This window comes from Arvicanthis niloticus, chromosome 8 (genome assembly GCF_011762505.2).
Source record: "Arvicanthis niloticus isolate mArvNil1 chromosome 8, mArvNil1.pat.X, whole genome shotgun sequence".
Classification (NCBI taxonomy): domain Eukaryota; kingdom Metazoa; phylum Chordata; class Mammalia; order Rodentia; family Muridae; genus Arvicanthis; species Arvicanthis niloticus.
Window position 1 is genome coordinate 14,562,019 of NC_047665.1, and position 25,839 is coordinate 14,587,857.

At 45.4% G+C, this 25,839-nt stretch overlaps 1 protein-coding gene and 1 long non-coding RNA gene across 2 annotated transcripts in view; one reads left to right on the top strand and one right to left on the bottom strand.

The window, feature by feature from the left end:
• The window catches only part of Fam120a (family with sequence similarity 120 member A), a 91,912-nt gene extending 74,046 nt beyond the window's left edge, over positions 1 to 17,866 (top strand). The window contains exons 12-18 of the mRNA XM_034510604.2: positions 469 to 583; positions 5,870 to 6,079; positions 7,253 to 7,436; positions 7,933 to 8,070; positions 11,443 to 11,584; positions 11,969 to 12,065; positions 15,956 to 17,866. Coding sequence (XP_034366495.2) covers positions 469 to 583; positions 5,870 to 6,079; positions 7,253 to 7,436; positions 7,933 to 8,070; positions 11,443 to 11,584; positions 11,969 to 12,065; positions 15,956 to 16,267 — 1,198 coding nt within the window. The 3' untranslated portion in view covers positions 16,268 to 17,866. The remainder of the gene's footprint in view (positions 1 to 468; positions 584 to 5,869; positions 6,080 to 7,252; positions 7,437 to 7,932; positions 8,071 to 11,442; positions 11,585 to 11,968; positions 12,066 to 15,955) is intronic.
• Positions 17,867 to 19,433: 1,567 nt separating this feature from the next.
• On the bottom strand, positions 19,434 to 25,804 carry LOC143443265 (uncharacterized). Its single transcript, XR_013112077.1, has 2 exons — positions 23,648 to 25,804; positions 19,434 to 23,568 (listed from the first exon to the last, which is right to left on the bottom strand). It is a non-coding gene; the product is annotated as an uncharacterized LOC143443265 (long non-coding RNA).
• Positions 25,805 to 25,839: the final 35 nt, after the last annotated feature.

A 25,839-nucleotide genomic window follows, 5' to 3' on the forward strand; every position in this document is an offset into this window, starting at 1 on the left:
ACTAAAAGCGACATGGGGTTATACTCTGTGTAGCGATATAGGCTGTTGGCTGCTTGACACATCTATCCTAGTGGAAGTTGATTCCCATTAGCCGCCCACACCAGACTGTTCCAGATGTGAAGGTGCCCTCTTCATGGGCACTTCCTACATCATTCTCATGTTCAAGGATTCCTTAATTCAAATGAGACAGATCTCAACCTCACAGAACCACTTGCCTCTATCTCTGCCTTCTGAATGCTGAGAATAAAGCGTGTGGCACCAGTGTGGGCAAGCACCGTCCAACATTCTAGCATGCTGAGTGTAGATCACAGAGACACTGTTCACCTGGCGTCTTCTCATGGAAGCACTGGTTGAGAGAATACAGAGGCAGCTTTCCTGACTTGTACCATCCTGGATTTACTGAGATTTGCTGCTGTTTTTCCAAGTACTGGCCGACTGCTCTAGTTATCCCACTTCTGTTCCTCACAGGTATATGGTGCAGTGGCCCGGAGCTCGCATTCTGCGGCGTCAGGAGCTGGATGCCTTCCTGGCTCAGGCATTATCCCCCAAACTCTATGAGCCGGACCAGCTGCAGGAACTCAAGGTACCGTCTGATCAGCCTTGTCTCCTTGTCCTGGGAAGTCTTGCTTTGGATTTTGGTGTAACTTTGCTAACCCTCACTAGACAGTTGTTTGGGCATCAAACTAATCCTAATGTCCTATGTGTCAAAGCCTTCAAGGCAAAGGGGATATTCCTGTCCAGGTCTGGCTATGCCATCAGGGTTTGTAAGCAAGTAAACAGCCAGTTCTATGTTTACCAGATTTTACCTGTTTATCAGTTAATGTTTATTCACATCAGAAAATAAACTTCTCTTTTTTTATTTTACCAGGGGATTCCAGCCCTGGGAGGGCTTAGTCTTAGGAATGTTCTAACATCTAGCCAGGATTCTTTTTCTTATTTCATTCCATTGTTCCTAGCTGCACTTTAGTTTTCTCTGAAATATATTCTTTGCCCGTCTAGCGTTGCACGGTCCCTTTTTAAAGAGCCCTTGAAGAGCGGTGTTCCCATCACCCCGACACCCCTTTTCGTGAGCGTTTAACATCACGTTCCTTTTCATTTTGCCTGTAGCCCTCCTTTGTGTTTGCGTTGCAGCGTTTATTTCTCTCTCCTGAGTTGGCTGGTTTTGTAGTGTCACCTGTCACTGCGCTCATTAGTTGCTGTGTTCATGATTATAATTGCTTTCCTGTTTCTGTATTAAATGTTAGAGAGCTCAAGTCCTCAAGGGTAGCTGAACTCACAGTTCTGCCTTTTCTTTTTAATGTTAGGGTTTTGTTTTTCTTTGTCATTAGTTATTTAATTATTTTACCAAGTTTGTTTTAAAATCAGCTAATCTCTTGAGAGATTTGCCTTCACTTAGATCTTTTTTAAGCTGTTCTTTATGAACACATCTTATGGCAAAGACTTTAGACTAGCTCTGTAGATTTTTTTTCTTTTTAGTATTTGACAGGTGGTTCTCAATAAATTTCTGGATTTTCCCTAAATTACTATATTAAATTGCATATTTTGGTACTAACTGGAACTCTGTTGAGGCTTCTGATGACTTTGAAACAAGCTAAATACAAAAGTAAAGCTCAACAGAATCCCTTTAAATTGTGTTCTTTACTTTGTGGATCAAGCTTTCTATGTGTCAGGCAGAGATTGTTACTGTCTTTAACACTTTTGTTTTCGGTGTCAGGCAGTGTGGCGGACCCAGTCAGGTCCTCCCGTGTGTTCCCCGGGTGCTCCGTCACCGTCCTCGCCGCAGGCTGTGCTTCAGGGGGTGGAGTCACTGCCCTAGAGTGTGGTGCCACCCTCTACCTCTCCTCCTGTTTCTCTTGTGTAGATTATTCCTTCAGTATTGACATCCCAGTTCTGAAAATCAGACCGCCAGGGACCAGGTATGCCCACCAAGCCTTATTCACCATCAAGTTACTTTAACCAAAGTCATCTTCTCTCCCACATCCTTTTCATTTTCGGACCCACACGCAGGGTGCACCTTTTGAAGCTTTCATTTTGGTTCTTTTGAGACCTTAGTGTTTTCACGGTTTTCGCCTGATTCTTCATCTAAGGCGCGACATTTCTAAAGATGTATCAGTGAGATACATTCCACAAACAGGGGCCTTCGTCTCACTCGTCGCAGCCCGGGTCTTCTTGTGTGGAAGTTGGTGGTCCTGTTTTATAAGCACAGCCCACGCTAAGAGCTTCACTGTCAGGATCAGCACACATTTCAAAAGAGCTGTGAGGGAAGGTAGCCTGTGGTTGAAAGGAAGGCAGCTTGGCTTTGTTTGTTTGTTTTCGGTTTTTTGTTTTGTTTTTTTAAGATTAAGCATTCTCTCAGCTATTAAATTGAGAATTTATAGGAATATTCTTATTTCAGGCTACCCAAAATTCCTATGTAGAGTTTGGCATTCTAGAATTTAGTGGTAGAAAATTAAATTTTAAAATTGCTTTTTCATTTACCATTAAAGGTTTTTGACAAGTCAAAAGCAACGACGGTGCCCTTCTGTAAGACGCCTCGTCACTATCCAAGACACAGTCACCTCTTGACTGTCACTGTTGCTGTGCTAGGGCTGTCACCCCGTTTGTGGATTGCCTAGACCAGTCACTCTTCCCTGTCAGTGTCTGGTACACGCTTTGCCATCAGGAAAAGAGGAAGAAAAGTCCCACTTCTGTCAGTTTGAACTCTTGCTATCAGCTTTTCTGAAGGGAGAGTTAGTGGGAAAGACACTGCACCCTTAGCTAAAATGAGTGTTTAAGAATTCATTTCATCCATGCTTCCTCTGTCCACCATAGCCATGAATAATTGAGCATGCTCTGTGTGGTTCCCTGCATACCTGGGACAGTGACTGATGACCCTCATTTGCTTCCCTGTTCAGTTTTGTGAGCCATTCTTCCAGTTTTCCAGCATGAGTGTAATTGTGAAGGCAAAATTAGCACTGAGCCTGGGGTTCAAGGTTGGGGGTGAAGGATGAGGAGAAGGAACTTTTACCATTATGATATTTGTCCAGTTTCGTCTCCTTTGTTCTTGACATCCCTATAATTCTTTTAAAAGTTCCACTTGACAAGTGGAGAATATAAAAGATGGAAAATGAAGATCTTTAAAGACAGTATTAAGGGCTGTAACATGTCTGTGATAGCTGCAGAGCTGTTTTGCATATAGGTAAATATGACATAAAGTAAGAGTTTGTAGCTCAGTAGAGTAAGAGTTTGTAGCTCATTAAGTAGAAGTCAAATGACATCACTTCATTACAATTGGCCCTTTAACTGTCTGTGCAGAGAGTAAATTCTGCAGCTGTATTTCTTGTGAAGCCAGATTTTTCTGTCTGTTTTTCTAGTTGAGGAACTTTGGATAATGTTGAATATTTTATCTCCATTTAAGTAAGTACAGGCATCTGTACAGTTTAGGGTTCTAATTAATATTTAAGGGGAATGGAGAGATGGCTTAGCTGCTGCTATTTAGAGGACCTGGGTTTGATTTCTGATACACACATAGCAATTTACAACTGTCTGTTGTAACTCCAGTTCTAGGGAATCCAGTGCATTTTTCTGGCCTCTGGTGCACATACATTTATGTAGGGATTCATACTCATCACTAAAAATTGCTGGATGGTGGTGGCTCACACCTTTAATCACAGCACTTGGGAGACAGGCAGGCAGATCTCTGTGAGTTCAAGGTCAGCCTGGTTTGCAAAGCAAGTTCCAGGGCAGCCAAAACTGTTAGCACAGAGAAACCCTGTCTTGAGAAACAAAAAGCAATACAAAACAATTAAGGAAATTAAAACACTGCAGTGTGAATTTTAGAAAGTTTTTATGGGGGACAGGCATGTTGTCATATGCCTGAGATGGGAGGCCAGAGATAAGAGGATCAAGACTTTGAGGCCATCTGTGGTATGTAGTAAGAAACTGTCTCTAAAACAATTTAAAAGTTTTTTTTTTTAAGGAAGTCAAATGTATATAGCAATGAAAATCTTATTTATATAATTACATAGCTTTTATTTTAGAAACATTTCCCTGTTAAGTTAATGGTAGTTATCATTAAAATTGATAATTATTGTGAAAGTAATTTTTTCTTCATTTCTGAGGCTTGAACCCGGGGTTTCATGCATGGACAACAAGTTCTATTCCACTGAGCTACATCCTCAGACCTCACATCATTTTTTAACTCACAGTTGCAGTCCCTCAGTGGCCGGTGTAATTCATATATGAATGAGTGCACACAGTGTGGACTTGCTCCATTCCTCTCAGCAGATTCAAAAATGAGTAGTTCTAATCAGAGTGCTTTTCTTCTGTAAACCTTTGCTACACTCTGTTAAACTCCATATACAGTGATACGGTCAGGGTTTTAATCAGTGGGACTTTGTATCTGGGTATGACCAGTAGTAACCCATACTCTAAAGAGTTGCCTGCAGGCTGTCACAGTTGTGTTCACAGGTAGGCAGCATGGTATTTCATGCAGAATGTTTTCATAGAGGTAGAAACCTTTATAGTACTACCATCTCTTCCTAAGCACTAATCCTGATTTTCCAGTCTTTGGTGTAGGGTACAGAAGCCATGGGCTGGAAGCAGTGGCCCAGATGACTAGGAGGGATTCATAGCTACTGTCCCATAGAAGTGGGAGGGTGACCTGTGTGCTGGGGTGTCTGTTTGCTTACAGCCCACTTCTGCCTAGCTTCCTCCAGCAGACCAGTCCACTCTCTATGGTGAGGAGTCTCTTCCCTTTCTGTAGACACAGAGGGGACTCATTAAAACATATGTGTTCTTTCCATTTGTTTCAGACTGACCCTGTCTGTATATACTGCACATAAAAATGAAAGTGCATTTAATCCATCACCTCAGGCCCTCATGTTTCTCACATGAGGTACAGATAAACAGTGTTTGTAAATTCACGACCTGACTCCTAGGCTTTACAAGCTTAATTGCATTGACTAAAATCTTTAGAAAAGATTGGTGAGAATATGATAGGAAATACTTTTAGATAATCATAAGTTTATTAGCATTTGGCACTGAAATTTTTTTTTGTGTTTCATATAATGCCATTTTCCAAAAGTCGTTTTTCCCTGCCATAATATGGCCTTACCTGAACTAAAAGGTTTTTATTCTAAAGATTTTATTCTTGAAAAACCATTGAGGTGACAAGAAAGAAACCAAGTAGAATTAAACCTTTGTCCTAGATAATCCACAAACTAGGCCCTTCGCACACAGATGATCAAGAGTTGATTGGACTGTGTCAGGTGTCTTACCCTGCCCGTTGTCTGTAAGGTGACAAAGCTCTTGGCCAGGTGGGCCCCAGTGCTCCACCTAGAAAGACATGCATTTTGGGAGTGCCAGTTATGCATAGTTTGAGTACAGCGTTTTTCATTTTGCATTCTTTTGTTTACAAGCTATTCACTTCTTCTAAAACATTTTGACAGTTTTAAAGTTTCTTTGAAACAGCACATAAAGTAACAAACATAGTGCAAATTTATTTCAAAATGAAATTATGCCAACTAATTTCTTAATACAGCTACTTGAAAACCATTTTGTTAGCATATGACCAGTGTTGAGTGTTAGGCTTTACTGAAGGCATTGTGGAGCTCTGGGCCCGGGAGACTGTAGCTCATCAGTCCCCTCGTCATGTCTGTCCGTAAGCATCATATTATCCACCCTGTAATAATGTACAGACATCAAACTAGTTAGTATGTTCATAAAACATGATTTTAAATACTCTAATAAATAAACTGGGTCTGGGTAAAGCCAAGGTGTGCTCCTCTTGTTGAGAGGATCGTGCTCTCCTAACTTGGGGGAGTTTTAGTGGGAAAGTGTGATACTGTAGTACTCTCACTCCATATAAATTACTCTTTTCCATTAAAAGATTGAAAACTTAGACCCGCGAGGAATTCAGCTGTCAGCTCTCTTCATGAGCGGAGTAGACATGGCACTATTTGCTAACGATGCCTGTGGGCAGCCCATCCCCTGGGAACACTGTTGTCCTTGGATGTATTTCGATGGGAAGCTCTTCCAGTCTAAACTTCTTAAAGCCAGCCGGGAAAAGACCCCACTCATCGACCTCTGTGATGGTCAGGTATGTTGGGGACAGGTGGCCATCTGTGATTATAGTGGAATGTAGTGTATGAGCCAAACCTGCTATCTAATTCACGGTTACTACTGCTGCGATAAAACACCATGGCCAAAGCAACTTGGACTTCTGCTTCCATGTCATCATTTGATACTGACGTCAGAGCAGGAACCTAGGGGCAGGAGCTGATGCAGAAGTCCTGGAGGAATGCTGCTTTGTAGTGAATTTTGGAATTTAGGTTTCTTTAAAAAAAACACAGAAATATTATAAGAAAATGTTTTTGTTTTAATCCCAGTTGTGGGATATGGGACTGCTTCAGATTGTCCACGGTAGCTGACTATGATTGTCTCATGCTTGTTCTAGCCAGGGCTTGATTTTGTCACTTGCAGATAGTTTCTGCAATTGTGTGACATTTGGAATTTTGTGAACTTTTCAGAGGGTATATAAGTGTTGGGGCTCCAAGAGATTGGTGGGTTGTTTTTGGTCACGGTTTGTTTTCAGTTGTTGTGTATGGCTTCTCTTGGTAAACATTTCCTTTAATGTTGTTGCTTGACAGTGAGTGTGGTGCTCATGGCCAGTGGTACATGCTTGTCCATACCACAGGCCCCTCAGAACACTTCAGCACTGTGAAAAACCAGGGCAACCAGCAAGAAGGGCAGAAATGCAAAACTAGGCTAGCAGGAAGCCCCATCTGTTTTCAGTATGAACTGCACTGGGGGCCAGTGTTGTCCCATCTGAGCTCAGCTGAGGACAGTGGTCCACACCTTGCTGCATACAGATCTCAGAGTGACCAGAGAAGCCCTCCTGACCGGTGATTTAGGTGTTGAGACTAAATATCAGGAGTAGGTGAGGGGGCTAGAGAGAAGTTCAGCAGTTAAGAGCATGCATTGTTCTCGCAGAAGACCTGAATTCCGTTCCCAGTACCCACAAAAGACAACTCACAACCACCAGCTCAGGGGAGTGGGGTAGGTTTGGCTCTGACCACTTCACAGGCACTTTGTACATATGCATAATCCCATACAGATACATAACTAGACATAAAAGAAATATTAAAAATAAGGAATTAGGAGACTGTGCAGAAGGAGATTTGCACAGCAGTGGTTCTGTTTTGTTAGTGACTATTTAAATCTGTTAAAACACATGGGTGATGTTTTTTACCTGTCTGTCCCTTGACTTCAGGCTGAGCAGGCTGCCAAGGTTGAAAAGATGCGCCAGAGTATCCTGGAAGGGCTCAACTTCTCCCGGCAAAACCACCCGCTCCCCTTCCCACCACCTCCTGCTCTGCCCTTCTACCCAACTTCTGTATACCCTCGGCACTTTGGGCCAGTCCCACCCTCACAGGGCAGGGGCAGGGGCTTTGCAGGTGAGTCATATTTTGGAAATCTTTCAAGTGGAGCAGAGCGTGTGGTCCTTCTAGTGGCACCACAGCTTGCCATGTGGAGACATGAAATAGTTGGTTTTAGGAAGCAGTATCATGGCAGTAATTCTTCCCAAGTAGAGATGAGAGAGTAAGATCCTGAAGGAGATAGTGAGAAAGAACATGGAGTCACCTTAATCTCAGTTACTTTTTATAAAGTGTGGAAAAATAAATCCCTCTGGCTCAGAGAGAGCTCTCTTCTTGTACCACATTGCCATGGTGTTCAGGAGGCCACAGCCAGTGCCCTATTGAATGATTGCCAAGGGAGGCTTGCCTGTAGTGCTGGCCTCTGGGAATGATGGGCAGATATTGAGGATAGCAAGAGGGTCTGGGAGACCTCTTCCCAGAAGCTGACAAAGACAGAGTCTGTTCTGCATGCATGGGAGGTCCCTCTGAGACTCACCTCTCATGCTTTTCCTGTTTGTCTCCACTCTGGATACAGGAGTCTGTGGCTTCGGAGGCCATTATGGGGAAACAGTAGCAACAGGCCCTTACCGTGCCTTCCGGGTGCCAGCAGCATCGGGACACTGTGGAGCCTTTTCAGGCAGTGACAGCAGCAGGACTAGCAAGTCCCAGGGCGGTAATTATTACCACACTCATACCCCTCCAAGCTTCTGCTACCGGCATTTCCTCTGCTCCAGCATCTAGCCCCTCCTCTCCATGGCTGTCCTGTCAAGCCTCCTCTAATTCAGTGACCTTTCTCTTGGGTCCCTGACTGATCCTCTGCCCTTAGGTCTGTCCAGTGGCCCTGTCATAGCTTCTCTTTCCAGGCTAGGCCACTGAGTGTCTACCTAGAAGACAACTTGTCTATGCATCAGTGTGTCCTGGCCAACACCTCATGTGCTCAGGCTAGGCTGCCAATTTTGCATAGTGGCATATATCATGAAACCATCTTGTGGCGAAGGTGCTTGTTCTTGTGTAGAAGATGTAAGCTGGTGCAGAATTTCTATTACATAAAAGCCCCTGATAGTTTGTTTTTAAAGAAATTTCTAATGTAAGATAGTGTACTATGAATATTTTTTTTTCCATCTCTATTCATTCGTATTTATCTTGTAAAGGGGAATCCCAAGTTTTGGACATAGTTCATTGCAATTCTACTGTCACTTGAAGCCATCAAGTAATTTTGCAGGATTGGTCTGATGCATTCTGAGTTACTTTCAGGATAGGCATTGGATGATAGCATTTGTCATCTCAGTTACCTGGCACTACAGAGGCCTGCAAGAACCATGGTGTATGGAAGGATATGGCTGAGGATGAGCTGTCTGCAGCCCCAGTGGGCCCAGATCTTCCTGCTCCTCACCCTCCCAAGGGCCTCTCTACCTTGTGGCTGTTCCTGTAACTCCACCATGTGTTTCTGCTCCATGTGGATTTGGACTCTGATGCGGCCTGTCCTGTGGGTGGGGAGAGCAAGGAGAGGGAGGTACAAGGAACATAACTTGCCTCCTAGCTGTCCTGTTCACACCTGTGCACACCTAAAGCACATCAGCTGTGGACCTAAAGTACAAGTGGATGCAGGGGGCTCAAGACAGAAGGTAGCTGTAAAGTAGCTTAGTAACTTTTCAGTCTTATGAGGGTGTGGTAGTGAATGTATCTCAGCCCTTAGAAGACAGGGGCAGGCCCTCAACAGGATGTCTCCATCAAATCCCTCCCCTCAGGGCTCAGGGAACCCTGCAAAAGAGGAGGCAAAAGAGTGTAAGAGCCGGAGGGGATGGAGGACGCCAACAGAACAAGGCTCTCTAAACACCGTGATCCTATGAGACTGAGGCAGCATGCACAGGGTCTGTACAGGTCTGGGGCTTTTGAATTATGCTTCCGGATTATTGTTTTTATGGGATTCCTGAGTGTGTGAATGAGTGGGTCTCTCTGTGCCTTCTCTTTGGCTCTTGTCTGATTTCAATGTGTCAGTTTTTGTTTTTATCTTATTACTATATCTTATTATTATCCCTTAGAAGACTGTTTTTTGATGAGACAGTAAGGGAGGGGAGGGACTGGCAGAAGTAAAGGGTGGGAAACTATAATCAGGATATATTATGTGAGAGGGGAAGACCTATTTTTAATAAAAGAGGGGGAAGGCTTGCAGGAGAATTACTACAAGTTACAGGCTAGACTAGTAAACACAGCACGTTTCAGATCAGCTGATGCTACATGGTGAAACTGTGTCCAAAATACCAACTATCTATTTATTTAACCTGGCAAAATAATATTAGCATAAAGTAAACTTATTAAAGCATCTTTTCTGAGTGTGGTGGCACATTCCTTTAATCCTACCACTCTGAAGGCAGAGGCAGATTCTAGCACAGCTGGGTCTCCATAGGTAGCTCCTGGCCAGCTAAGAGCTTGTCTTAGAAACACAGGCCTCTCCAGAGAGGATGGGTCTGACACACTCTGGGTATCTTTGCAGTCATAGCTGTTTCCAGTGCTTCAACAGCTGAGTAGGGTTGGTCATAGGCACTCGTCTTAACACCAGGATTGTAGGGAACTTGCCATATCATCTCAGGAGTAAAGCGTTCATGCTTATTTTGTTTTAACCATTTTCCTATAACACAGATTAAGGAATTTCTTGGGTCAGAAAACAGTAATAGTCAATCCATCAGTAATTAATAGAAGTTGGTGATTGCAGCATATGTTTGATTTTCTGCTTAAGGAAGTTCTAATTTAACAATGTGGTAACTATGGAGCTGTGTGTAGTCCACCTGTAATCTACCCAGCACACAGAAGCCAGAGGGTCAAGAGCTCCTCACTGTCCTGGATTGCACAATGAGACCTTGTTTCCAGAATACATGGTGTGTGCATATAGTTCAGTGGAAAAGCACTTGCCTGGCCTGTGCTCGACCCTGGGTTTCATTCCTAGTGTGAGAGTGAGAGAGGAAGGAGTGCTTAGATTTATTGATTAATTTCCCTAATGTTTGGCTGATGACACCAACATGGAAGTATTTACCTAGAGAAAAGCATACCGAGGGAGCGCAAGTCCATCTGGTGGTGTAGAAGGCAACCCAGTTACACTCCGCTAGCTACACTTATCTGAATTTCCCTAAATAGGAGTTCTCTATGGCAGTTAAGATATAACTCTCTTGCAGATTCCTTTGTTTTGTTTTGTTAAACATTTATTTATTTTGCATATGAACATGCTGCAGAATACTTATGGAGGTCAGAGGACAACTTGCAGGGGTTGGTTCTCTCCTACAGACATGTGGAACTTGGTGGTAGAACACAGGTCATCCATCAGGCTTGGTGGGAGCACCATTAATGAATGGATGAGCCATGACTCAAGCTTCACTCTCTCTAAGTTTACACAGGGTCTTCCTCTAGTCCAGTCTTGCCTCAAATCCAAAATTCTTCTGCCCCAGTTTCCCAAATGTTTTGATGTTTTGATCATGAATGTTTACTACCATACCTAACTCTATTATAGGTTCTTAACTACAGATTGAAATCTCGTGGTATAGGGCCGGTCATGTCTTTAATTCCAGCATTTGGGAAGCAGAGGCAGGTGGATCTCTGTGAATTCAATGCTACTAGCCTATAGAGTTCCAGGAAATCCAGGCTTACATGGAAAGACCTGCTTTCAAAAAAACCAAAATAATAATAATAATAATAATAATAATAATAATAATAATAATAATAATAATAACAGCAGCACTTGAGAGGCAGAGGCAGGCGGATTTCTGAGTTCGAGGCCAGCCTGGTCTACAGAGTAAGTTCCAGGACAGCCAGGACTAGACAGAGAAACCCTGTCTCGAAAAACCCAAAAAAATAAAATAAATTAAAAAAACAAACACAACAACAACAATAATAGCATGCTGTGCCAAGAGCCTTCTGTAATAAAGTCTTGGTAAAGCAGTGTGCACGGCTTCTTACTAAACAGGAGCTGCTTAGCTTGTCTTCCCCTTGCAGGTCCTAATGCTGTGTTTGTAAAGATCTTTGTCTTCTCATGGTTTGTTTTGTTTTTGTGCAGGAGTCCAACCTATTCCTTCTCAGGGAGGGAAGCTAGAAATAGCTGGCACCGTGGTCGGCCACTGGGCTGGGAGCAGGCGGGGCCGTGGGGGCCGAGGGCCTTTCCCTCTGCAGGTGGTGTCTGTGGGAGGACCAGCGAGAGGGTAAGCTCTGGGCTGGGATGGTGGACTTCGTGTACGTGCAAAAAACAGTCCTCCTAAGCAGGGACTGTTCTCACGTCACTGGATAGTTTCTGTTTCACATCGGTCTTAGTATTACATAGATTTCTCTGAAATAACTTTATATAATTGTTTGATTCATCATAAATAATTAACCATACATTATTCAGTTAATGAACTGACTTCTAAAAATGTTCCAAGTGTTAGTTTTGAAGCCAAATGCCTTGGGTGTGAACCAGAAAAGATTCCTTGCATTTGATCTGACCATACTTAATCCTTGATGTCTCACCTAGCATAAGATCAAGTAGTTTAAACATCATCGTTGATAGACTTAAATCTGTTTGCTCTTGTTTTCCTGTATCGACCCAGGCGTCCAAGGGGTGTTATTTCCACTCCGGTGATTAGAACGTTTGGAAGAGGTGGAAGGTACTACGGCAGAGGCTACAAAAGCCAGGGAGCAATTCAGGTAATGTCCCCACCGTGTTCCTCTGTCCCTCCTGCCATGTCTCCCTCTAGGAGGGTCCTACCTGTGTTCTGACTGTAGGGGCAGTGAGTTTGTTTGGTGCTTGTCAGGCTTGATACTTGAATCATTTCCCTGTGCTCAGGAGCTCCATCGGGTGATAGGCCAAATGAGGGCCAGGCTGCCCTGTCTTCCAAGATAGCCACTTCTTTAGTGGAAAATTGTTTGGTTGTTGTTGTTGTTGTTTTGAGTCTAGGTCTCACTATGTAGCCCTGGCTGGCCTGGGACTTGCTGTGTAGACCAGGCTGACTTCAAAGTCACAGAGACCCACTTACCTGTGCTTTTTTAAAATTTTATGTGTATAAATGTTTTGCCTGCATGTGTGCCTAGGCGCCATGTGCCTCAGAGAGCAGAAGAAGGGGTTAGATGTCCTGGGACTAGAGTTATAGAAGCTTTGAGTCTCCAGCAGGCACTGGGAATCCAACCCTGATCCTTGTGAAGAGCCCCTAGTACTCTTAGCATAGAGCCCTCCCTCTTCCCAGCTCCACTTCTGAGATCTCATGCGTACCTGTTGTGTATGTGCTTTCTTTTGTATGTCCTTTTCCCTGCTTGTTGCCTTCTTAAGGACACCTGTACCTTGTGCATGCACTGTGGAGACGGTGTGCTGACACTCAGTGTCTCAATGAAATACTAGTTGACTTCCAGCAGATAGGCATTTGACTAATACTCTATTGTAGTGTCTAAATGGATTCTTGTCCTTCTTGGAGAATCCTGCTTCTGGAGGGTTGATTAACACATCTCATAATTAGTCAATGCTTTTTTTTTTAAAACAGATTTCAAACACAGGCTCAGTACCTGTTCATGGTGCTGTGGCCAGCCTCCTGTGCTGAGAGTAGCTCGGGCGTGTGTATGTGTGTACCTTCATTTTTAACACTAGTGGTGCTGTTCTCACTGTATCTGGGCAGGGAGCCATGACCCACTCTACTTTCCCATTGTGCCTCGTTTGTCTTGGTTCTGTAACTACCTTCTTGACCCATGTCCCTTCCAGGCTCTAGGCCTCTGTTCTGGTCGCTGAAGTCCTTTTCTCACTGGTTCTTGAAGAATGACGTCTCAGGAAGAATTGAGAGGAACTGTTCAATGTGAAGACTGCTTTCCTAATCAGGACACTGGCTTGCAGGCTTTCTCCACAGTTGTCTTGCTTTACTTCATGTTCTTCATACTAAAGCTTTGCTGTCAGAGTCGCCTACTTTCATCCCATTGGACTCACCTGTGCGCTTGCCCTAAGTGCCCAGATTGGTTTGCTTTTCCATGAAAACTTGCTGCCTTTCCTAGAAGCCCCTGGCACTACGGCTCTGATTGCCACACTCAGCCTCCATCTTTCCCTTAGGAACTTGTCTCCAGTGGCGTGGTGGTGCTCGGCTATTTTCATCTTTGGTGTCCAGCTGCGTGCTTGCTGGCTCTTCTCTGCCTGCCTTCCATATTTGGCAGACTTGTCATTGACTGTCTCCTCTCTCCTTTTTTGATTTATAACTCAGGCTACAGTTTACCTCTAGGGTTCTTTTCTTTTCTTTCTTTCTGTTTTGATTGTTATTGTTCTGAGACAGTCTCACTACATGGCTGTGCCCTGTACACCACCATGTCACACTTAGGTATTGATTTTTGTTGGTCATTATATGTGAGTGACATGATGCATGCATGTGCATCCATGGATCCCACTGGCCACGTGCTGCTCAAAGCTGAACTTTGCCGTTCATTCTTTTCCTTTGACCTTCATGTGTGGTTCAGGGATTGAACTTGGTGTCTTACACATGTGAACCCTAGTTGGTTGGATTTTTTTGGCTTATGTTTTATTTTAAGACAGAATCTTTCTACATAGCCCTGGCTGTCCTAGAATTCATTTTGTAGATGGGGCTGGCCTCAGATTTACAGAAACTGTCTGCCTCTCCCTGTGCTGGTATTAAAGGTGTGGCCCACCATGCCAGCTGCTTGGTTCTTTAAAAGTCTAACCTTTAGAGCAGCTTTAGGCTCATGGCGCTAAGAAAGGTAGATTTCCGTAGAGCACTGCACTCCCTTTGTGCCTCCCCAGCTACCCTGTCTCCTAGGAGAACGACCCTTTTGTTACAGTTGGTGCCCATCCAGGACACACAGAATCCCCCACTCATAGCATGCTTCAGCTGTCACTCTTGGTGTTACACACTCCATAGGCTCAGACAGCACTGTGCTGACCAGGTCTGCACTGCCATTGTATCCCCCAAGTGTCACTGCCCTAAAGGTTTTCTGCTCCACCCTCCTTCCCTGAGAGCTCTGGCAGCTGCTAAGTGTGTCACTGTCTCCCAAGTTTTGCCTTTCCCATGGTAAATATGTAGAATTACACCTATGTACTATCTTTTCAAACTTTTAAAAAATGATCTTAATTTTTATGAGAATTGATTGGTGTTTTGCCTACATGTATGACTGTGTGAGGGTGTCAGATCCCCTGGAGCTAGACTTATAGACAGTTGTAAACTGTCATGTTGGTGCTAGGAATTGAATCTGGGTCCCCTAGAAAAGTACCCAGTACTCAGCCATCTCTCCAGCACTTCAGACTGTTTTTCTTTAACTTCACAATACATATTGTAAGTTCCTCCCTGTTATTAACAGAACTGTGGACATCTCAGTGGGGCTGGGCATGTAGCTCAGTGCTATAGTGCTGGCAAGGCCCTAAGTTTGATTCCAAGCACCATAAATGAACAACAAACACTGAATGTAGGTTTTTATAGTTCCCAAGTTCTCATCTCTGTGATCCCTGGCAAAAGCTTAGCTCAGTGTTGAGCCTCTGACCTGCCTTCCTGAGGGGCGGGCAGCACTGTTTTATTTTCCTCTCACTAGTGAGGGACTATTTCTTTCCCTCTTATCCTGGCCGTTTGACCATTCTAACAGTTATGTAGTCAAGTGTGTGTGTACCTGGTGACCTAATGTTTAACACATCTTTCCTTGTGTGTATATTTGCTCTTTCACTTCGGTGTTGTTTTGATGAAATGTCTGTTAAAGGTTTGGATCATCTTTGGTGCTGTATGTAAGATGGTGTTTTTTAGTATGCTCTCAAGCCTGATTGAGCAAGTATCACCATCACTCCTAAAAGACCCTCCCCATCCCATGACCCTTCCTCGGCTCCCATTTCCCACTCAGTCTCATTCATCTTAAGGGACTGCTAGAGACCTTGGTTGTCATAACATGATGACCATTTTATTGGTTTCCAGGTTGGGGCACTCAACGGCAGAAAACTGCCAGACCACAGTGTCTGTCACATGTCAGGGTAGAGGCATCACCATCTCAGAGAGCCTTGTTGAGAAGTGTACAGGACTGGGTCAGGCTCAAGGTCCATTCTTTTCAAGAGAATTATTTGTCAACCTGCTTAGGGGAACGGGTGATCCAAAGGAGGATCTGTCCACAGCCCTTGTGCTGCTACCCATACATCCCTGCTTTGTGTTGGTGTTGGTGTAGCCCACCTGTGGCTTGGTTTTTCCTGTAAAGATTGGGGTATGTGTTTTGGATATGCATTTTGGAGAATATGAAGACAGCCTCTATTATTTCAGAGGAGAATCACTAAAAGGTGCTTGTAACTTTAAAGATGATATACTACGTAAAGGGTTAGATAGGGCACTTCAAGTGAGACTTTGTTATTTCAAAATGAACATTTCCAGCAGATGTGTTGAGAGAAGGAGCCACAGAAGGAATTAGCCTAGACAGACGTTTCACCAGCTGAAGGCAAGCCGAGAGAGCCCGACCTCTCAGTTGTTCTTTTGAATTCTCTGGCTGAGGCATTATGGCTCCTCTGTGTCCCTGTCCAGCCCTGTCCCCCATCCAAGCCCCACCTCTTCCATACTTGAGGTTCTTACCACTCTCCTTCCCAACAGGGCAGACCTCCATATGCTGCTTCAGCAGAAGAAGTGGCCAAAGAACTGAAGTCGAAATCTGGGGAATCCAAGTCCTCTGCCGTGTCCTCAGAAGGGTCCCTGGCTGAGAACGGAGTGATGGCCGAGGAAAAGCCAGTGTCCCAACTTAATGGGAGCACGGGTGACACCAGGGCCCCCAGCCACTCTGAAAGTGCCTTGAACAATGACTCTAAAACGTGCAATACAAATGCTCACTTAAATGCACTAAGTACAGACAGCGCCTGCCGCAGGGAGGCTGCTCTGGAGGCAGCTGTCTTAAATAAAGAAGAGTAAACTTATTTTTTATAGAGGGTGAAGGATGCTGGAAGGGTTAGGATTCAGGAATATCTGGAGAGAGAGAGAGAGCCTGCAGTTATGTACATTTTGTCCTTTCCGTAAGAGAAAAATGAGGACTTTGGAAATTCAGATCCCTCTTTGATATCAGAGATTTAAACAACACATTTTTTTTTTAAGTTTTAACCAGTTGTAGTCAAAATGCTACAATAAAACAAAAAAGAGAGAAAGGAAATGAAGAGCATTTGACTCCCGCACTTAAAAAAATGAAGTACACAAAGTTTAAACTGGTTACGACAAAAGCCTAGAGTTGTGTTTCTTGAACTATAAAGAAAACAAATTTTGGCAGTGTTTAAGTATATATAGCTTAAAATATAATTTTTAGCATTTGGCACCATATGTATGCCATTATATTTGATTTTGCATTACTGTTTCACAATGAAGCTTTCTTTTGAGGCTTTGATTTATGATTATGAAAGAAATAAGGCACAACCACGGTTTTTCTTTCTTACTTAAATTTCATCACTGTTGATGTGGTTCTTTTGTGTTAAAAAAAAAGTGCAACTATTGAAACTAAAAAAAATTATAGAGTAAACTGCTGTTGTGCTGATTTTGAATACACAGTACATCATACATACTTTACAAGCAAGTTCAATGGAGATAAAGTTGAAATCATAGAAGATGCAAATGACCTTTCAAAGTCAACACAATGTGTTCTGAAACTCGTGACTAATACCATGCATCTGTGATCAGTGAGCTACGTGGCTTTGAATCGGACGTAGACCATTTAGTGCTACTACTTGAGCTAAACTTCTGCATGGTTCATAATTTTTAAAGTGTGTAGTTAATATTATGCATGTTACTGTCCTTTCTCCCATTCTTACCAGTATGTGCCCATTTTGCAAAACAAAATGCTAATAATCAGTAATAGTCCTATAAAAGACGTTAACTCTGTTTAGTCATTGACTGATCTTGCTCTAACCTTAAAATTTTGTGATTATTGACCTCTGTTGCATTTATTCTAAACCCCCCCCCCCCAAAAAAAATTATCTAGCCGTTTGGAATATCAACATTACCCTGGTGTACCCACTGCTGTGTGCGTTATTGTTCTTTGTTGCTGTTTTATGCCTTCATATTCATATTAGCAAAATATGAAATTCTGTAAAGAAAAAACCCCCTATGATCTTAAAAAACAAAACACCCCCTCCCCTTCTGTAGCAGGAAACAAATTGCTTGTTCTTGAGAAGTTTCCCATCAGGAATTTAGTAGAAGCAGGTATACTTCTATCATTTTGATGTTTTGTTACTGTTTCCAAACAATGTACTTTGAATCAGAATCACTTCTTACGTTTCATATACTTCCGATGCTCTTCATCACATTAGTGATCAGAAATGAGGTGTAACTCCCCAGCCCCTGCCCGCAAGAGCTAAGTAGGATCTTACTGTAAGTTGAAGGGAGTTCCGCCCTAACTCATGGATTGTGAAGAATGAACTGCTGTTGGGTCTGATTGACTGTTGATGGATTGTGGTGTGGCGTATCCAGAGGCTATTGAATGCAACTTACAATGCTTAATAAAAATCTTTATTCTTTTAGTATAAAGTATGGTGTGGCTTTTAAATTCACTTGGAAAAGTATGAATTTTACAGAGGTTTAAATTGAGGTAGCTCACGAAGAGCTCCGTAAGACAACAACAAGTTTAGGAATACCCAGCCCTGTCAAAGTAAGTTTAGAGGAACATTGGTGGTTAATAATGAAAATTATGCTGAGCACAGCTTTTGAGTTCCGCTACATATATTCTCTGACCAATTAGGCTGCTAAGTCCAAAGTAGCTTTTATAAAGGCCCAACGGGGAAATCTTTGTTTTTAAAAGTAGAGTTAAAAGTGTAGCTGCCCTTTAACCTGGTTCTCGCTGCAGCCTGGCTCAAGAGTGCCCAGCGAAGTGGCCGAGAAGCTACTGGAGCGCCTCCTCAGAGCTGAGGAGGACGTGCTTTACGGGCGGGGGCGGGACGATTGTGCAGCAGATGCGTGCGCATCTCGGGGCGGAGCCGAGCCATACCCAAAGCTGCAGGCTCCTTACGCTGCGGCGCCAGGGCGGAACTGCATGACGAAGCCCGAGACTGCGCCTGCTCGGTCGGTCAGACTTGCAGCTTAAAGAGCAGCGATTGGAACCTTGCGCTGGCTGGTTCCCCTTGCCTCGTGGCCTCCGTAGGCCTCACGAAAGATCCGAGGCTCAGCCACGGGGCACCCTGACCCACCGGCGCACGCCTACTGTATTGTGGCTTTCGAATTAAGGAGGAGATGATCTCTTGTCTGATTCTATCAGTGAACCTTGGTACTGCTGCCCATAATAGACCACCAGAACCTTTGGCTGTGTTTAATAGCCAGGCCTGTATCATCTTACAAAAGCCACAGTCCCAGGGAAGACTGGCCACTCTGGGTCCCAAAAGAATGCCCAGCAACTGGAGTACAGAAAACTTTTATTCTGAAAACACCTTTACCCATGGCACCCTCACAAGTTCTTCCCTGCGGCCATAGTCACAAACCTCACTATTCTGGATCCTCAGCCCACCTTACATGGGAACAGCAAACTGAACAATGGACTGGCTTAGAGTGATGGGCAGATAGTTTGGGCCAAAACCCCCTAATCTCCCCCCCCAAAAAAAACCCCACCCCACCAGGGATCTCAGGGATGACCTCCGGTGGCTTCGGCCCACCCCCACTGCATTCATGTCACTTGGATTACATTTGTCCTAGGTCTAAGACCTCTTGGCTCCAAGGTATGCCTCCACCTTAAGGACCGGAAGTTTAAGCTTGAGCAAGAAGGAGGGGGATCTGGAAGCTCCACGGATATGGAACTGGACCCTCATATTCATTGTTTTTCCCACACTGGAATTGAAAGGGATCATTGGGAGGCCGGTGCTAAGATGCTCAAGGGACTTTGGCCATCTGTGGCACTGGCCAGAACTCGGAGCCAAATTTGAGGCTTTGTACACACCCAAGATGAACTCAACCTGGTAGCATTCCTGGTCAGAGAGTTACTGGTAGGTCTGATGCTCTTGGTAGTTTGGTGGGGTTCTTTTGTTTGTTTTTCCTTTAAAAAGGAACTTTTGTGATTTTTGCTGTAACTCTGCCATCTTAGAAAAACAACTATTGTGAACGCCGGGTCTTTTATGATGCAATACATATTTTTATTTTCTCCTCAGCACAGAGGGGACATTCTGCTTACACAGTTAAGGTTCCTGTGTAGCACTTTTACCAGCCCTTGCCCTTCCTCCAAGGGACAAGGCACAAAGCCTGTACCTTGAAGCACTTCTACTAAAATGGGGGAGCAAAACACATGTTCACATTTAATAAGCAAAATATAAGGACAGGAGATGGAGTGAGGGTGTGCATGCCACTGCATAAGTGAGTCCTGCGATTGCTTCTTAGTCCTGGTGGTGCTGGCCCTTAGACCACAGGAGCTGTTTGTAAACAGGCCCAGTTGCCTGGCCTTTTGACAGGCGAAAATAGGCTTTCATTTATATGGCCTTAGTTTCTAGGGAGGATAAGCATTTGATGAATATGGTTAATGTAGCTCCATTCTTTATTTTCTGTCTTACAGAGAATGTTGGGTAATTCCTATACGTTCATCCATACATCACTTCAGTCAGCCTGTGCCAACCCTTCTTCCTGCAGGGCAAGCAACAGTGACCAGCTGAGTATATGCTAATTTATTGTTCTCCTCAAGCCTATCCCTTTCTGGGATATTGTGGAAACATGCTTTCTGCTGTCTTCTCAGCACTTCATATGGTGGACAGGGAAAGGGTCTTTTTGTCATGGATCTGTTGCTAGTGGGTCTGGCAGCCCTACCTGTGTCCTCCACACAAGGTTTGCTGTGTGGCTGGGTACTGCTCAAGCATTTCCAAAGACCCACATTAGAGTATTCAGGCTCCCTGTCATCATCCTGTGAGCTCTCTCAGGGATCTATGGCTATGGCTCAGGCTGAAGTGACCTGGAGCCCTTAGGCGAGGCCATGTGGAAGCTTTTTGTAAAGATGTAGCAACCTATGTTAGGGTCTGAACCAAGCTCCTGTCTTTCCTAACTCACTGGGCCAAGACACAACTTCTAGGATCTCAGAATGTGACCTTATTTGGAAATAAGGTCTCTGCAGATGCAGTTAGCTAAGGAGTTGTGACAAGGTCATGTTGGAGTAGGATAGACCCTTATCCAGGATAAGTAGTGTTCTTACAGAAAGGGAACTTGGACACAGAAGCACAGAGCCAAGGGCATGGGAAAACTGGAGTGACACTCTCCTAGGCCAGGAATTTATGAGAAGGTGGACAGAGGCCAGACACAGATCTTTCTCTGATACCTTTGAAGGACTACAGTCATGCAGACCTTTCATCTTTTGGCTTCCAGAATCAGAGCTGGTAAATGCCTGTTATCAGAGCTCCTGGTCTCTGGATTTTCATATGTCTGGGAAATGAAAGCTGAGTCTACAGTAGGGCCACCTTCCTCTGTGTTCCCCAGCAGGGCCTGGCTCACCCAGGGGCTATATTTACTTTTTTCCCCTAGCTTCTGGAACTGGACATGCCCTAGGGTAGAATGTGAACCGTTGTGGTTTTATAGAGAATGAACATGTCTAAGGAGCCAGAACTACAGTGGGTTCTTGCCACTTTATAAAGGGAGATGGAATTTCAGTCTGAGAGTCTGAACCAAGTACCACTGTGAGCCTGGCACAAGTGCTCCAAAAGCCATACATCTGGACCAACCAACAGATGCAATTTTCCCTGGGTAGAGGGACACTCATCCAATCTGTGATGCCCTGACTGATCACTCCAGGGGCTGGCATTGAGCCTGCTGCAGAAGGCAGAGTTCTCTGGGGCTGTGAAACATCACCTGAATAGAGAGAGCGAAATCACAAACTGTGTAAGCACACAAGTAAAAAGGAATCAGTGTAAAATCAGAGATAGAGGGGATGAAGAGTTCCAAGAACAGCAAAGGAGGTGAAAACTTCCATGGAGTAGGTACCAGGGAAGCCACACTATGGGGCAATTTGGAGTACCGGTGGGAGTTGTTAGGGCGCATGTGTCCAGAACACTCTATAGCTGCATGTGTGTACACTCAGGCACACCCTTTGTTAAAAGACAGGATTCAGTAAAGAGCAATATACAAGATCAACATTGAAAAACCAGGTTTGTTTCCATATACTAACAATGAACAGCATACTAAAAAACAAACTAACAAAACACCAAAAAGAGAATTCTGGTAGAGATGTAGCTCATTTGGTAAAGTTTTTCCTAACACGCATGAAGTCCTAGGTTTCAGCTGTAGCACCCCATAAACCAGGTGTGATACATGACTAAAAGCCACACACGCAAGAGACAGCCGTGGAGGATTCAGGGGTCAAGGTAGTTTTCAGTTACGGTTACAAGAGACTTTTAGAGAAGGGGTAGGGAAGTGCTGAAGAGATGGCTCAGCGGTTAAAAGCATTTGGCTGCTCTTCCAGAGGACCCAGGTTCAAGTCCCAGCAACCACAAGGCAGCTCACAATAGTCTGCAACTCCAGCCTAAGAAGATCTGACACTCTCTTCTGGCCTCCATGGGGACCAGGAACACAGCTGATGTACAGACCTCGGTGGAGGCAATGGCTCAGTAAAGATGTCTGCTGCTTCCAAGCTTGATGGGATCCACACGGGACAGAACAGACTCTTTCATCTTGTGCTCTGAACCCCCATTTGCACACACACATGCACATACAGATATACGCACACACACAAAGTAAATGTAAAATGTAATGTAAAAAAAAAAAAAAACCCCAAAAAACAAAAAAACCAAAAACTACTCTAGAGCAAGGAGGCAAGGCAAATGATCTGACCAGACTTAACTCAAAGAATTAAATGAAAAGACAGACTGCTCACCGATTCAGAAACTATAGTAGAAAAAGGGAAAGTGGCTCCCCCACATTGTTCTCTCCTCCCCCAAACAGGTAGATATCTAGATAGATAGATAAACAGACAGACAGATATAAGAAAACCTAGAAATTTTCTACATTTCAAAATATCAGTTTTTCAAAAATAAATCTTTAAAAATTGTGTGCTTGTGCATGCATGTGTGCGTGTGTGCATGATGGGGCAGCTGTGTGGTCAGAAGATAATTTTCTGGAGTTAGTTCTCTCATTCACTCTAAAATAGGTTCTAGAGAATCTATCAAACTCACAAGTTGCCAGACTTGTGTGACAAACACTTTATCAGGTTCCAGGAAACAAACTTATATATTTTTTTTTATATTTTTTTAAAACTTACTCTGTAGACCAGGCTGGCCTCCAACTCAGATATCCACCTGCCTCTGCCTCCTAAGTACTTAGATTAAAGGTCTTGTGCTGCCACACCACCACCCAGCCTAGGAAACAGCCTTTAAAAATATATTTATTATTATTATTTACATGTACACTGTGTGTCTGTATATGTGCATGTGGCTGAGCTTAGGGCCATCTCCTGGAGCTGGACTTACAAGTTGTAAGCTGCCAGTGTGGGTGCTGGGAGCTGAACTCGGGTATTCTGTGAGAACAGTACATGTTCTTACCCACTGAACTATCTCACCAGCCCCAGAAACAAACTTTTAAGGAAGAAAAAAAGTCTATGCTAAAATTCGTATGGAATCTTAAGGAACCACAAATAGCCGTAGTAATTCTTGCAATAGTTAAGAAGACTCACACTTCCTTAAAAAGCTTACTACAAAGTACAGTAATCAAAACTACACAACATCAACATGCACAGACATAACAAAGAGCCCAGAACAGCCAGCTCACTCATGGCAGAATTCTCAATAAAGGGGTCATATGGCTTTGATAAGGAGGGACCAGATGAGAGGGGCTCAGCCAGTAAAGTGCTTGCCACTAAGCCTGACAACCTGAGTTTAGTCCCTGGGACCCACATGGTAGAGAGAGCTGTCTGTGACATGTGCATGGTCACACACATACCCTAAATAAATAAATAAATAAATAGAAAAACAAACTAAACAAAAACAAAACGAAACACCTTGACAAGGAAGCCAACACTCTAGGAATGATTCTGGGAAACTCTGATATTTACAAGCAGGCCAACAGAGTTGCCTTAGTGTGCCTGAGTGGAGGGAGATTTGTCTGTGCCAAGAAGCCAGGCTACTGTGCAGTACCAAAGTAATGGTGTCACTGGAGTGCCTGGGTACAGAGGTGATGTGGAGACCACATACCTGTGAGTCATTTCCCCTTATAGGGCCACAGGCTAGCCAGTGGGCATGTGAGTGGCCAGGTGCGGATGCTGAACTGGATGGAGCTGAGCCCTAAGGAGCAGAGGGGGGCAGTAAGCACCAGTAGAGGGGGCCACCAGATCACACTGCCCCTGCTCTGGAGCATCTGTACCTCTTGTTGCTCGAGGAGCACCTCTCCATCACCTGCATTGTCCCCTCTCCTGGGTCATGTTCTCAGAGGATGAGTCACCTGTTCAGCCTTCCCGTTCTTTCTCCCATCGTCGCCTCAGATCTAAGTCCGCCCCTGGCTCTATCTCCTTCAGGATGAACAGGAAAGCCAAGTGCTCATGTATAACTGTCAGCATACAGTAGGTGCTCAATAAACGTCTAAGGCTAGGAGGTAGAAGAAGGGATGGAGAAAACAAACAGAAGTTAGGGCCAGAGGCCTGGGATAGGGTCTGTTTGCTGCTGTACAGCTCAGCATCCCCAGGAGGGTTATCAGAATCAGTGTCTGATCCCCAAGCACAGGGGACAGCTATCATGGGCACATCTGGCTGCCAGAGATTATGCCAAAAGGTAAGGAGAGTAAATGGAGGCCCCCAGTGGCCACTCCACCAGAAACAGGACAGGCTTTCAGGGAGAAAGCTGAGGTAAAAGGAACAGGTTCAGGGCTTGGGCAGGGGTGCGCTCTTCCGTCTCTCCCTCTGCCTCCACCCTTGGCAGGCTACTTCCCTTCTGTATTTAACTGCTCTAAGCTTCAGTTTTCACTTCTGCTAGATGGCAACTGCACCACCTCTTTAGGAGAGTGCCTGAGGGTAACAGGGGCACTGCCTACCCCACCAGGACTCACGCCTGGTGCTGACACTGAGCAGGAACAGGGGATTAATAGCTATTACTTGTCTTATAGTGGGAAGAACAACCCAGTACAGAGGAGAGCCAAGGTGACAGCTGGAATTCAGGCAGGTAGCTTGAACTGAGCTCATTCTGTACAGTTTGATGGGGGTACCCTGCCTGCCCCCCAGTTTCCGAGGTTATTTTCCTATCTCCCCTTCCACATGTGTGTCCTTAGCTTATGAACTGTTTGCCCTGGGTCACATCCTGATTTGTGGCCCTGAGTTCATCTGTTTGGGAGGGGTGGGGGTTGGCAGATTCTGCCTCAATAACAGGTTATCCCCTAAGTTGCCAGCAATGGAGCTGATTGGTAGCCACACTCTGGGCAGGGATAACTGGGTCTCTGCCTTGTCAAGGTGAGCAGAGGTCTGAAACTCTGGAATTCATCTCCACGTGTTGTGTGGGGACAGGCAGAGAGGAAGCAGATCTAGCAGACAGGTTTTTTCCTGTGTGGCCCTGCTCATCAGGGTCGACCTGGGTAGGGGACAGAGAAGGACCCTCACTCATATCCCACCGACCAACAAACAAGAAAGCCCTAAGCAGGGAAAGTGAGACCAGAGAGCCAGTCCAGGGCAAGACTGCAGGGGCGAGAGCGACAACATAACCCCTTGTCTTCCCTTGCAGTTTTGTAGCTCAAGTCGAGAGTCACTGGACTGTCCTCCGCTCCTAAGGTCTGGGGGTCTATGGGTTGTAATAAGGGGTCCTGGGTGACACCAATGCCAGGTAAGCTGTGTCCTACAATAGTTCACTCTCGGGTCCCCTGACTTTTGTCGGAGCACCGGGAAAGTTCACCGGATCGTGCGAGGAAGCAAGGCAACCCCCAGCTAGAAAGAAGGGGAAGGGGAGGTTGTTCAAGAGCCAGCAACTCGGTCGCAGTTCGGGATGGGAGGGAGGCTGCCGGGCCCAGGAAGAGGAGGAAGATCCCCCTGTCCATCCCACTTCAGGGTCAGAAGAAAGTTAAGGCCAAGGAGTTGCTTCTGGCTAAGGCAGGGCTGTGCAGGCTGTGTTCACGTAGTCCGGGGCAGGGGGCTCAGCGACTCGTCTTCCTTGGCGGCCGGGGGCCACCTTCTCCGGAGGGGTTCCCCCGGGCCCCGCTGCTGGCTCCCCCAGGCCCGCGGCCCACCTTCTACCGCGGCCCGCCTTCCCGGCGGCGGGAGCGGGGCCCAGGCCGGCGGGCGGAGGCGGCGCCACCCGGGGCGCTGACGTAGCGGCCGCTCGGCGGCCGGGGGTCCCTTCGGTGGGGCCGCGGCTCCCCGCCCGCCGCCCCCGCGCGTCCATTCGCTTTGTGTCCCGCGCGCGGCCGGGCCCCCCGCGCACTCTCAGCCCTGCGCCCCGCGGCCCGGCGGGCGGCTCCCGGCGCGGCCCCAGCAGCCCGCGCCGGCATTGTGTGGACGCGCCCGGCCGCGAGCGCGCGCGCGGCCCCTGCCGAGCGCCCCCGGCCCCGTCCGCTCCGGCCGCGGCGCCCGCGCCCGC